At 40.4% G+C, this 12,302-nt stretch overlaps 1 protein-coding gene across 1 annotated transcript in view; it reads right to left on the reverse strand.

The window, feature by feature from the left end:
• Positions 1 to 774: 774 nt before the first annotated feature.
• Positions 775 to 12,302, reverse strand: part of GRK7 (G protein-coupled receptor kinase 7) — a 37,988-nt gene continuing 26,460 nt past the window's right edge. Inside the window, exons 3-4 of the mRNA XM_081569632.1 lie at positions 11,785 to 12,059; positions 775 to 1,711 (exon numbers count right to left, since the gene is read on the reverse strand). Coding sequence (XP_081425758.1) covers positions 1,378 to 1,711; positions 11,785 to 12,059 — 609 coding nt within the window. The 3' untranslated portion in view covers positions 775 to 1,377. The remainder of the gene's footprint in view (positions 1,712 to 11,784; positions 12,060 to 12,302) is intronic.

A 12,302-nucleotide genomic window follows, 5' to 3' on the forward strand; every position in this document is an offset into this window, starting at 1 on the left:
ATGGCAACCTGTTCCACTGTTCTTGCCTGGAAAATTCCATGGACAGAGAAACCTGGCAGGCTATAGTCCACGGGACCTCAGAGAATCAGACACGACCGAGCGATTAAGTACAATTCTCCCATAGAGTGTTGGCTGGGCACCCACTTGAATTGAAGGCCACCATTTGTTCAAATTAGTTTCAAGGCCCATGTTTCTCCTTTAGGTCTTGAAACAGTCAAGGGATCTACTTTCCAAGATATGTGTGAAGAACTAAAGTGTGCCTGGGCAAGAAAATCTACAAGATGAATATAGATTATATTTACGTCATTTAAGTGCAATTGCCAAAGTTATGCATTTTTTTGAATATATGGAAGATTGCTGTCAAAATGTCTGATTGGGGTTTTGAGTGACCCAAACAAGGATCCATATACAATAACATTTAAATCTACATGGCCGTAGATCCCAAACTTTGTTGCACCCTGGTATCACCTGGAGAGATTATGAAAATCTAGATGCCCAGGTTGTACCCCAGATCGATTAAAATCTGGCAGTGGGAGTTACACATTAGTATTTTAAAAGACTTCTGGGTGATTCCAAAGTTCAGCAAAATTTGGGAAGCAATGGCATATGGAAGTATACAAGTAAGCAATTTGTAGAATACTACCTAAAGAACTCAATTTACAGAATACTTTAATCCACAGACATCATGTGTATCTATATTTAACATGCTTCAACATTATAATGGTAGAATGTTTCAAAAATATGAAAAAGAGACATTCTGGAAATTAAAAATTATTTTGTGATCTGAAATATTTCCAAAATATTACAATCCACTTTTTTTTTTTTAAACAGAGGAGAAGGAAATCAGAAATATTTATTTTCAGGTTTAAGATCCTTTTCATAAGTACAGAAGCAGAAAAAATACTGAAAGATGAAAGGAAGAAAAGATATAAACAAAGAAAAACTAAAATGATTATTTACTAAGAATTGCAAATGCTCATTTTTCTGAGTATACCACAAAGCTCCATTCTCTGTTCCTAGGACTTGATGTCATTTTCAAGGGCATGATGGCGAAGGCAAAGGCTTTTACTTTATCAAAACAAATCTGAGGGCTCCTTTTCCCAGCATTTAGTGAAAACTGAGACTGTACTTTTCTTTGTGAAGGAAGAAAGAAAGAATAAAGAAGTAAGGTAGGGAGGAAAAGAAGAAGGGAGGGAAGGAGGGAAGGAAGAAGAGAAAATATGTCCTAGTGGTGAGTTCGTTTGTCTTTTGAACTGTTTTGTAGTTGAGGTGCCCCTCCTGATTGACCAGTCCTCCACAACAGATTTTCATGTATTGGGAACATTCGAGGATTCTGTCAGCTGAGACTCCTGCTGCTGGTTTGGTAGAGAAAACAACTTATAATAACAAACATACACCAGACCTGGATGAACCCTCCCCACAACCTGCAGGCCTGTTGGGGTTATTCAATTCTGCAAACAGTCCTGTTTCTATAATCTCTTCCTGCCAAGCTATGGGGACAGCACCTGTTGCAAATCTTTGAAAGAACTGCTTATCTTTATCATCAAATTCAACTCCTCGAACCTCAGAGAAATCATCAATTTCATTGATGTCTTTGGCATAAACCACTGATGGGTCCGGCACAAATGGAGGTTCAATTAGGCCGGCTTCTAGGCGAGGAAAATTGATGGTTTTGAAGAAATGGTGTTTCCTGGGATCATCAGACTTTTCTCTGTGAAGAAAGGAGATGGTCAACCTGAGACACAGAAACAAACCCAAAGAGGAACTCTTCTAGCAATACAAAGCATGTGGTATTCTTTTCCTAGAATTACATTTCATTCTCATTGCAAAGATGATATAAAAAGAATAATTTAGAAAAATAACATCTTTAAAAATCACCCCACAATTCTACCATATGCAGACAGTAGCATTTTCATTGTTTGTAGACCACTTTCACTTTAGATGTAATTTTTAGTCAAGCAGTTGGCATGACTTTTATTTATGGTGTTTCACAGAAACGCCAGCAAAATTCAGTGGGACCAGAACCTGCTTGCCTGCAACTTCCAGTCACAGCCTCTTGCTTTGTCCTTCAGGTCACAGAGAACAAGTTAAGCATGTCTTTCTTCACCTGATCACCACTTACATTTTAAAAGATAGCAATCGTATCTCCTTACTGTTCATATGACACAATTTCTAAGAACCCCACCTACCTCCCCCACTGCCACAATAACCTTTAAAGACTTTACGATAACTCATTAGCAATTTTTAGTAGCATAATTGAACATACATTTGGTACTCAAGACTATCATTATTTGTTATCAAGCCCTTCTTCCCAATGCTAGAAATTATTCTGGTTTTTGCCTTAGAATAAGGGGGGAAAGTGTGTTTCTAGTTGTGTAAGCTTTCGTATTATTTATTTTTTGCTGTGTAACAGATAGCCCCAACATTTAGTGACTTAAAACAACAAACATTTGCTATTATCTCACAGTTTCTGTGGGGCAGGTATCTAGACTTTGATAAACAGGGCACTTCTGGCTCAAGATCTCTAGTGACATCACAGTAAAGCTATTGGTCAGGGCTGTGGTCTCGTCTGAAGGTTTGACTAGTGGGTCAGTGATGGGGTAATCTGCTTCCAAGCTCACTGACATGGTTACTGGAAAGTCCTCCCCCAATGTGAGCCTCTTTTTTGTATTACCTAATCTTGGAAATGACATCTCATTACTTCTATCCTATTCTATTTGTTAGAAGCAAGTCAGTCAGCTCAGCCCATCCTTAAGGGAAGGGGTTACTCAAGGGTGTGGATGGCAAGAGGTGGAGATCTTTGGAGACTATGTCAAGGGTGGTCTACCATACACTTCTCTTGGTTCTTTTTTTTTTTTTTTTTTTAAAGAAGGTTGTTTATTTGGCTGCACCATGTCTTAGTTGCGGCATATGGGATATATTTTTTTAGTGGTGGTATGTGAGATCTAGTTCTGCAACCAGGGATTGAACTTGGGCCCTCTGCATTGTGAGTGAGGAGGGACCATCAGGGAAGTCCCCTCTTGATTCTTCTTAAGTCCAAGTTTTAAAGAAATTTTTTAAAAAGGGGGGCAGCTGTTTTGTGGTATCACGTTCAAATGATTTTTTTCTCTTTTTCTTTTGTTGTTGTTCAGTCAGTTTTATCGAAGTATATTCAAGAAATGGGGGTTGGTATCAGACAGATTTTAAATGTGTCAGAACAAGACTAGAGCTAAAATTCTATTCCAGTATATCAGGAATGAACCTCAGGTCTGTGTGTCTGGAAGACAACAGAGGAGCTAGGATGGGACCAGGTGCCATGAGAAAGGAGCTTGTACTACCTTGATGGCTGCTGGCAGGTATGAACGTACTGTACCAGAGGTCAAGAGGGCACCTTTAAAGTCACTCTGAGCAGATTTAACTTGGATAAGGGAGAGCGCCCAGGGGCTCAGTAACCATGGGGAACCTGCCGAGCCAGTCTTCACATCAAGATGCACAGTTTTCTTATCCAGGAAACAGAAAGAAACTCACAAATCTAGACAACAGACTGTGGTTGCCAAGGGGTGAGGGGGTGGATGGGGAGTTTGGGATTAGCAGATGCAAACTGTTATATATAAAATGGATAAACAACATGGTCCTATTGGGTAACATAGGGAACTATATTCAGTATCCTGTAATAAACTATCATGGGAAAGAATATGAAAAGGAATATATTTATATATGTATAATTAAATCACTTTGCTGTATAGCAGAAATTAACACCATGCTGTAAATCAACTACACAATCAATAGAATGAACTTTTAAAAATGCAGTTTTTTTAAATTGATGATTGTCTCTTTTTATATTCTTTTTTTTTTTTTTTTAATATTTATTTAGTTAGTTATTTTGGCTGCATTGGTTCTTAGTTGCTTGTGGCACAGGCAATCTTTGTTGCAGTGCACAGGCTCTAGAGCGCTCCGGCTTGGTTGCCCCATGGCCTGTGAGATCTTAATTCCCTGATCAGGGGTCAAACCTGTGTCCCCTGCATTGGAAGGCAAATTCTTAGCCACTGAACCACCAGAGAAGTCCCCTAAAATGCACAGTTCTCAACTAACATCTCAACTAGGCCTAGATGGCCTTGGTTTGTCCATTAAGAATGACCAACTGCTGCCTTTTTTGCAACTAGTCACAGATAGACAAGGAAACGATGGGCCATGTTGATGTTTTCCTCATGTTCCTCAACATCTCCCACCAGATGCCCCTAGAGGGCAGGGCTGATGCCTTTCGCCCCTTTCCAATAAATGCCTCTGGTTGCTGATGCTAACAACAGAAGAGTAGGCTCTCCAACTTCTGCTCCTTTCCTTCTGTGTCTAGGCCACCACGGGGCTGATCACTTGGTTCTTTGGCACGAGTGATGTTTAGCCTCAGTTGTGTAATTAGAATTAGTATGAAGGTCAGCTGACGCTTAAACATTTCCCTGGCAGCTTTCTTTAGGGCTCTTTTAAAATGTATTTTATTTTTTAAGTTTTATTTATTTGGTTACGCCGGGTCTTAGTTGCGGCACATGGGAATCTTTAGTTGTCTCATGGGAGCTCCAGGTTCCCTGACCAGGGATTGAATCCAGGCCCTCTGCAGTGGGAGTGGGAATCTTAACCCCTGGGCCCCTAGCGAAGTCCCTGTTCAGGGTTCTTTTGACCCATCATCATTCTGTGCCCTTTGGACCAATAGAAGAGGCTATTGAAGGAAGCAGCACCTTTTCTAATAGCCAAATCAGCAGCTCAAGGGAGACTTCTCCTGCTTATTAAATACATTTCAGAGCACTGACAGGGGCTCTTGTGTTACCAAACCCCACACAGATTACAATGGATTTTTTGGTAACAGTCAGTGAAGAAAAGATACCAGCTGCCCATACACAAGGACCACACTGTGGGGTTTGATCTGCCAAGAACCTGAATTGGCCCGAAATTGTGTGTTGGAGAAGCACTTAAGTCAGAGACTTACATGGTTATTTGTCCTTGTCTATGCTATCTGATCAGAATAAATCCCGCAAAGTACTTTAGTCTTCACTGTTTATTTTATTGGAAAACACCATAGTTGACCGTATCTGGAGTCCCTGTGAGATGATCAGAAAAGTTTTTGGCCTCTCTGCAAAATTAACTCACAGACCCCACATAAAGGCAAAAGAGGTGATTCCTTGAGTGATGTCTTAGAGCAGGGTTTTTAATTTCTTTCAAATGCTCACGAATGCAACAGGGAGGGCGGCACTTGACCTCTCTGCTGTGTAGCACTCTGTCTAGGCATTTGCTCTCTTTGGAGGATGCCCACAACATAAATCAAATGTTATCTCGTCTGAATGAATGTTTAAAAAATACAAAGAGTTGAAACGAAAACGTTGGAGGGTTTTCTCTTTCACTGAACAGCTGGTTTTTATATGCCTTCTCTCTAACGTTGTAAACAGTTTTTATTCAAAACAGTCACAACAACAGATGCTTTTTAAAAGGGTTTTGCTTGACAGAGCAGCTTCAGGCCATGATGTGCTGCTTTAAGGTGGCGTTTTCCTAAAGAGATTGGTCAGTGTTTCATTTATAGACTCAAAGTGTGCTTATAAAGTATTGAGATAGATTTTTATTCAAACACAATAAGTGGGTCATGTTCCCTTCAGGGAGGTGGTCTAAAGAGACTGTTCACTTCTTCCACTGCCTTGGCCACTGTTGACACATCCTCTCTCCGCGCCCCCTCCCCGCCCCCAGCATGTGCTTGAGATCCAAGATGGTAGAGATGATCAATGGTCACCATATTCAGTTCTCCTCTCCTCCTTTCTGGGCAGATGGAAGGCAACACAAGACAGCTTCCTGGCTCTTAGGGCCCAAGGATTCTTTCTGGCTAACAGAAGTGTGTCTGAACTGACCTGTTAAGTGGGTCTGAGGCAGGACAAAGCTCCCAGGTTTTCTACATGCACTTGTGTTGCCATAGCAACCGAAAACCACAAGTTCCAATGGAGCTGAAAGATGGAAGTAGCCTGGAGCTCTGAGTCACCGCTCTGAAGGGAAATATGCTGGAGAACCACTGGATGTATAAAGGACTTCGTGTGAATGAGAAATAATACTTTAGTTTAAAGCGGCTGAGACTTTGGGATTTGCCTGTTATCACAACATGGCTTGTTCTGACCACATTAATACAACCATTTTGAAATCTACACATGAAAATCACTTCCACATTTTACTTCACATCAATGTAGGGTTTCATCTCATTTTAAAATACTTCTTTGTTAGTTTGGTTATCTTTGAAATGCTTTGAAAGTCATTATAAATACATTTTGTCTCATCATTTTAAAAAATCAGGTCAAAAGTCAAAAGCCTGCCTCCATACAAAAGCATTGTGAGCTAAGGCAGCCTTGTTCTAGAGCCTCCATGACAACTACTCAGAAGATTTTAATTTCACCCCTCAAGTTTTGGTAATGTTAAAAATTAGTCATATTACTTTATGGTTGTAACTTTCTATTTGTTGTATGTTTTTAGATTTTGAAAATTCAATCCAAGTAATTTAAGACACATAAGCTCATAGTTGAGTTAAAACATTATCTGATATCACTCTTAGAACTACTTAATAATTGCTATCACTTATTAAATGATTCCTAACATACATTATATCTTACCTTCCTGTTGGCTCAGGTGGTAAAGAATCTAACCTTGCATATATTATATCTAAGTCTCAAAATATCCCACTGAGTGAGTTAGGGTTCTTTAGAAAAACAGAACCAAAAGGATGTTGAAGGGGTCCGGAATGCACATTAGTGACATAAAAACTGGGCTTCCCTGATAGCTCAGTTGGTAAAGAATCTGGCTGTAATGTAGGAGACCCCTGTTTAATTCCCGGGTTGGGAAGATCTGCTGAAGAAGGGATAGGCTACCCACTCCAGTATTCTTGCCCTTCCCTGTGGCTCAGTTGGTGAAGAATCCACCTGCAATGAGGGAGACCTGGGTTCCATCCCTGGGTTGGGAAGGCTACCCAACCCAGGTCCCCACTTCAGTATTCTGGCCAGGAGAATTCCATGGACTGTATAGACCATGGGGTCAAAAGCATAGGACATAACTGAGCTGCGCTGCACATATTTGAGAGTCAGCACATGAAGGTTTTGAAGTCCCCTTGTCTGTCTTTAAGATAAGCAGAACCTTGGAAAAATATCTAACTCATAAATCCTCTCCCCAGGAGTTTCAGAGTTTTGAAATCAGGAAAGACTGACTCTCATCACCACTGAGAGAAGTCAGCACCACGCCTAAATAGACATTGTCACAAAGATATCATATCTCCCATCTAGTCTCCTAAGGGCCATTTATCTTTCCTAAAATTCAACTGCTCTCCCATAAGTGCCCTTCCCCCACCATTTCAAAGAAGTCATTTGTTTTCTGATAAGTGACCTTCTCCCCATCCACCTTCCCTATGAGGATGGTGTGAAAGCCTGAAATTCTAACTGCCTCCTAGCCACAATTTTCTGTGGACTCCGTGTATGAACGTAAATAAAAATCTGTCTTTTCTCTTGTTAATCATCTTTTGGCAGTTTAATTTTCAGGCCCCCATTCCTAAACCTAAGGAGGGTAGAAGAAAAGTTCTTTCCTCTCCCAGCAGTATGTATATGATAGAGAAAGAGAGAGGGGTTTATTTTAAAGAACTGGCTCAGGTGACTGTGGAGGTTTGGCAAGTTCACATTCTGCAAGGTAGGCTGTGTGGCTGGAGACCCAGGGAAGAGGTGCAGTTCAAGTTCAAAGATGGTTTGCTGGCAGAATTCCCTCTTCTCCCAGGGAAGCCAGTTCTTTTCTATTAAGGCCTTCAAAACGAATAGCAACAGGCCCATTCACCTAATGAAGAATAACCTGCTTTACTCATGTGTATATATATATTAATCTCGCCTAAAAATACCTGCACAGAAACATCTAGAATAATGTTTCATCAAATATCTGAGTACTGTGGCCTAGGCAAGTTGAGACATAAAATTAACCATCATACCCACAAAAATCTCATTTTATATATTAGGATATTGAGACTCAGAAAATAATTCAATTGCTGGGGGTAAAATGACCAGTATGTAGCAGAGCTGGGATGTGAGTCTATCTCTGTGACTCGAAAAATCTTGGTTTTCCCCCTACATAACACAATTACTTGCTGCCAAGGGTGCTAACATAGGTCAGCTTTTCTAATTTTTTTTTTCTAAAATATCTTGATCTTATTATTCCATTGTAAGCAATAAAACAGAGAAGGCAATGGCACCCCGCTCCAGTACTCTTGCCTGGAAAATCCCATGGATGGAGGAGCCTGGTAGGCTGCAGTCCATGGGGTCGCTAAGAGTCGGACACGACTGACGCGACTTAGCAGCAGCAGCAAGCAATAAAACTTGACTTTTCTCAAAACTAATTTCAACTGTACTTAACATACCTGGCAACATCATATGTACTTATTAAATACCTATTGACTGATTTATGATATTTTACAGAGATGTTTAAAAGGGGCAGAATTTCCCAGAACTCCCCAGGTCAGTAGGTGCCCAATATGCTACTGAAGAAGAGTGGAGAAATAACTCCAGAAAGAAGGAAGAGATGGAGCCAAAGTGAAAACAACACCCAGTTGTGGATGTGACTGGTTATGGAAGTAAAGTTCAATGCTGTTAAGAGCAATATTGCATAGGAACCTGGAATGTTAGTTCTATGAATCAGGGTAAGTTAAAAGTGGTCTAACAGGAGATGGCAAGAGTGGACATTGACATTTTAGGAATCAGTGAACTAAAATGGACCGGAATGGGTGAATTTAATTCATATGACCATAATATCTACTACTGTGGCAAGAAGCCCTTAGAAGAAATGGAGTAGCCCTTACAGTCAACAAGAGAGTCCAAAATGCAGTACTTGGGTGCAATCTCAAAAATGACAGAATAATCTCTGTCTGTTTCCAAGGCAAACCATTCAGTATCACGGTAATCCAGGTCTATGCCCCGATCAGTAATGCTGAAGAAGCTGAAGTTGAACGGTTCTATGAAGACCTACAAGATCTTCTAGAACTAACACCCCAAAAGATATCATTTTCATCATAGGGGACTGGAATTCAAAGTAGGAAGTCAAAAGATACCTGGAATAACAGGCAAGTTTGGCCTTGGAGAATGAAATAAAGCAGGGCAAAGGCTAACAGAGTTTTGCCAAGAGAACTCACTAGTCATAGCAAGCACCCTCTTCCAACAACATAAGAGAAGACTCTATACATGGACATCACCAGATGGCCAATACTGAAATCAGATTGATTATATTCTTTTCAGCCAAAGATGGAGAAGCTCTATACAGTCAGTAAAAACAAGACTGGGAGCTGACAGTGGCACAGATCATGACCTATTTATTGCCAAATTCAGACTTAAATTGAAGAAAGTAGGGAAAACCACTAGACCATTCAGGTATGACCTGAATCAAATCACTTATGATTATACAGTGGAAGTGACAAATAGATTCAAGGAATTAGATCTGATAGACAGAGTGCCTGAAGAGCTATGGATGAAGGTTCATGACATTGTACAGGAGGCAGTGATCTAGACCATCCCCAAGAAAAAGAAATGCAAAAAGGCAAAATGGTTGTCTGAGGAGGCCTTATAAATATCTGAGAAAAGAAGAGAAGCTAAAGGCAAAGGAGAAAAGGAAAGATACACCCATTTGAATGTAGAGTTCCAAAGAATAGCAAGGAGAGATAAGAAAGTCTTCCTCAGTGATCAATGCAAAGAAATAGAGGAAAACAATAGAATGGGAAAGACTAGAGATCTCTTTAAGAAAATTAGAGATACCAAGGGAACATTTCATGCAAAGATGGGCACAATAAAGGATAGAAACGGTATGGACCTAACAGAAGCAGAAAATATTAAGAATAGGTGGCAAGAATACACAGAAGAACTATACAAAAAAGATCTTCACGACCCAGATAACCATGATGATGTGATCACTCACCTAGAGCCAGACATCCTGGAATGTGAAGTCAAGTGGGCCTTAGGAAGCATCACTACAAACAAAGCTAGTGGAGGTGATGGAATTCCAGTTGAGCTATTTCAAATCCTAAAAGATGATGCTGTGAAAGTGCTGCACTCAATATGCCAGCAAATTTGGAAAACTCAACAGTGGCCACAGGACTGGTAAAGGTCAGTTTTCATTTCAATCCCAAAGGGCAATGCCACAGAATGTTCAAACTATCACACAATTGCACTCATCTCACACACTAGCAAAGCAATACTCAAAATTCTCCAAGCCAGTCTTCAACAGTACATGAACCATGAACTTCCAGATGTTCAAGCTGGATTTAGAAAAAGCAGAGGAACCAGAGATCAAATCTGTTGGATCATAGAAAAAGCAAGGGAATTCCAGAAAAACATCTACTTCTGCTTTATTGATTACACCAAAGCCTTTGACTGTGTGGATCACAACAAATTGTGGAGAATTCTTCAAGAGATGGGACTACCAGACCACCTTACTTGCCTCCTGAGAAATCTGTATGCAGGTCAAGAAGCAACAGTTAGTACCGGACATGGAACAAGAGACTGGTTCCAAATCAGGAAAGGAGGACGTCAAGGCTGTCTATTGTCACCCTGCTTATTTAACTTATATGCAGAGTACATCATGAGAAATCCTGGACTGGATGAAGCACAAGCTGAAATCAAGGTTGCCGGGAGAAATATCAATAACCTCAGATATGCAGATGACACCACCCTTATGGCAGAAAATGAAGAGGAACTAAACACCCTCTTAATGAAAGTGAAAGAGGAAAGTGAAAAAGCTGACTTAAAACTCAACATTCAAAAAACGAAGATCATGGCATCCGGTCCATCACTTCATGGCAAATAAATGGAGAAACAACGGAAACAATGAGAGACTTTATTTTCTGGGACTCCAAAATCACTGCAGATGGTGACTGCAGCCATGAAATTCAAAGACGCTTATTCTTTGGAAGAAAAGCTATGACCAACCTAGACAGCATACTAAAAAGCAGAGACATTCCTTTGCTGACAAAGGTCCAAGCCATGGTTTTTCCAGTAGTCATGTATGGATGTAAGAGTTAGACTATAAAGAAAACTGAGTGCCGAAGAATTGATGCTTTTGAACTGTGGTGTTGGAGAAGACTCTTAAGAGTCCCTTGGACTGCAAGGAGATCCAACCAGTCCATCCTAAAGGAAATCAGTCATAAATATTCATTGTGATGCTGAAGCTGAAACTCCAATACTTTGGCCACCTGATGCAAAGAACTGAATCGTTGGAAAAGACCCTGATGCTGGGAAAGATTGAAGGCGGGAGGAGAAGGGGATGATAGAGGAGATGGTTGGATGGCATCACCAACTCGATGGACATGAGTTTAAGCAAGTTCCGGGATTTGGTGATGACGGGAAGCCTGGTGTGCTGCAGTCTGTGGGGTCGCAAAGAGTCAGACATGACTGAGGGACTGAACTGAACTGATGACACACAGTGCAGCCAAAAGGTAAAATAAAAATAAATTCAATCAATCCTATATATTTCTTGTATACTTTGCTTGAAATATTCTATGCAACTATTTGAATTATGTATTCTTTTTCTTCTTTTTAATGTATGCTGCTTTGCACCTCACTTTTTCACTTTAAAATGTATTTTGGAGACTGTTGGACATCAAGTGTTCATAGTATTTGAAAGTGTTGAAAATACTTAACCACACAGTATGCAAATAATAATAAGAAAATACTACTATTATTTAATACCAAGGCCTTATCATCAATCCAAAGTATTCTCCAAATCCCTGTGGCAATTCTGACATCACTAATCATGTCTTTATATGATAGTTACCTGCTTCCTAAGCGTTGCTCTGGTGTCTTAGCCAAGAAGAGTCTGCAAATATCTTTTGCTTCCTCTGTGAAGTTACTGTGTTGGAATCTGACTTCCTCTTTCAGTGTTCTTTGCTTTAAATCCTCTTTACTGACTTTTTCCTTGTACTCTCTGAATGGTGTTCGTCCAGCAACCATTTCATAAATACTGCATCCCATTGCAAACCAGTCCACAGGATAGGAATAACTCACTTTTTCCATTAGGATTTCAGGAGCCATATAACCATTGGTTCCAGCCTGTAATGCCCCAAGCAAAAAACAAAACAAAAACACTAATGTGAGTGTAACAGACACGGCTGATGCCTTCCCAAGTCCCATTCTCCTTCTCTTTCTTTATTGCGGGAACCCTAATTGACTTGGAGTGGCCATGTGTCTAACCTGTTCTATTTCCCCCACTTTCCCAGTAGCCTCTGGTGTAGTCAGGGCAAGCCACGCAATCCATTCTAGCCGATAAGACATGAAGAGGACTTGGCTGGAGTG

Source organism: Giraffa tippelskirchi, chromosome 2 (assembly GCF_054371585.1).
Source record: "Giraffa tippelskirchi isolate mGirTip1 chromosome 2, T2T-mGirTip1v1.2.pri, whole genome shotgun sequence".
NCBI lineage: Eukaryota > Metazoa > Chordata > Mammalia > Artiodactyla > Giraffidae > Giraffa > Giraffa tippelskirchi.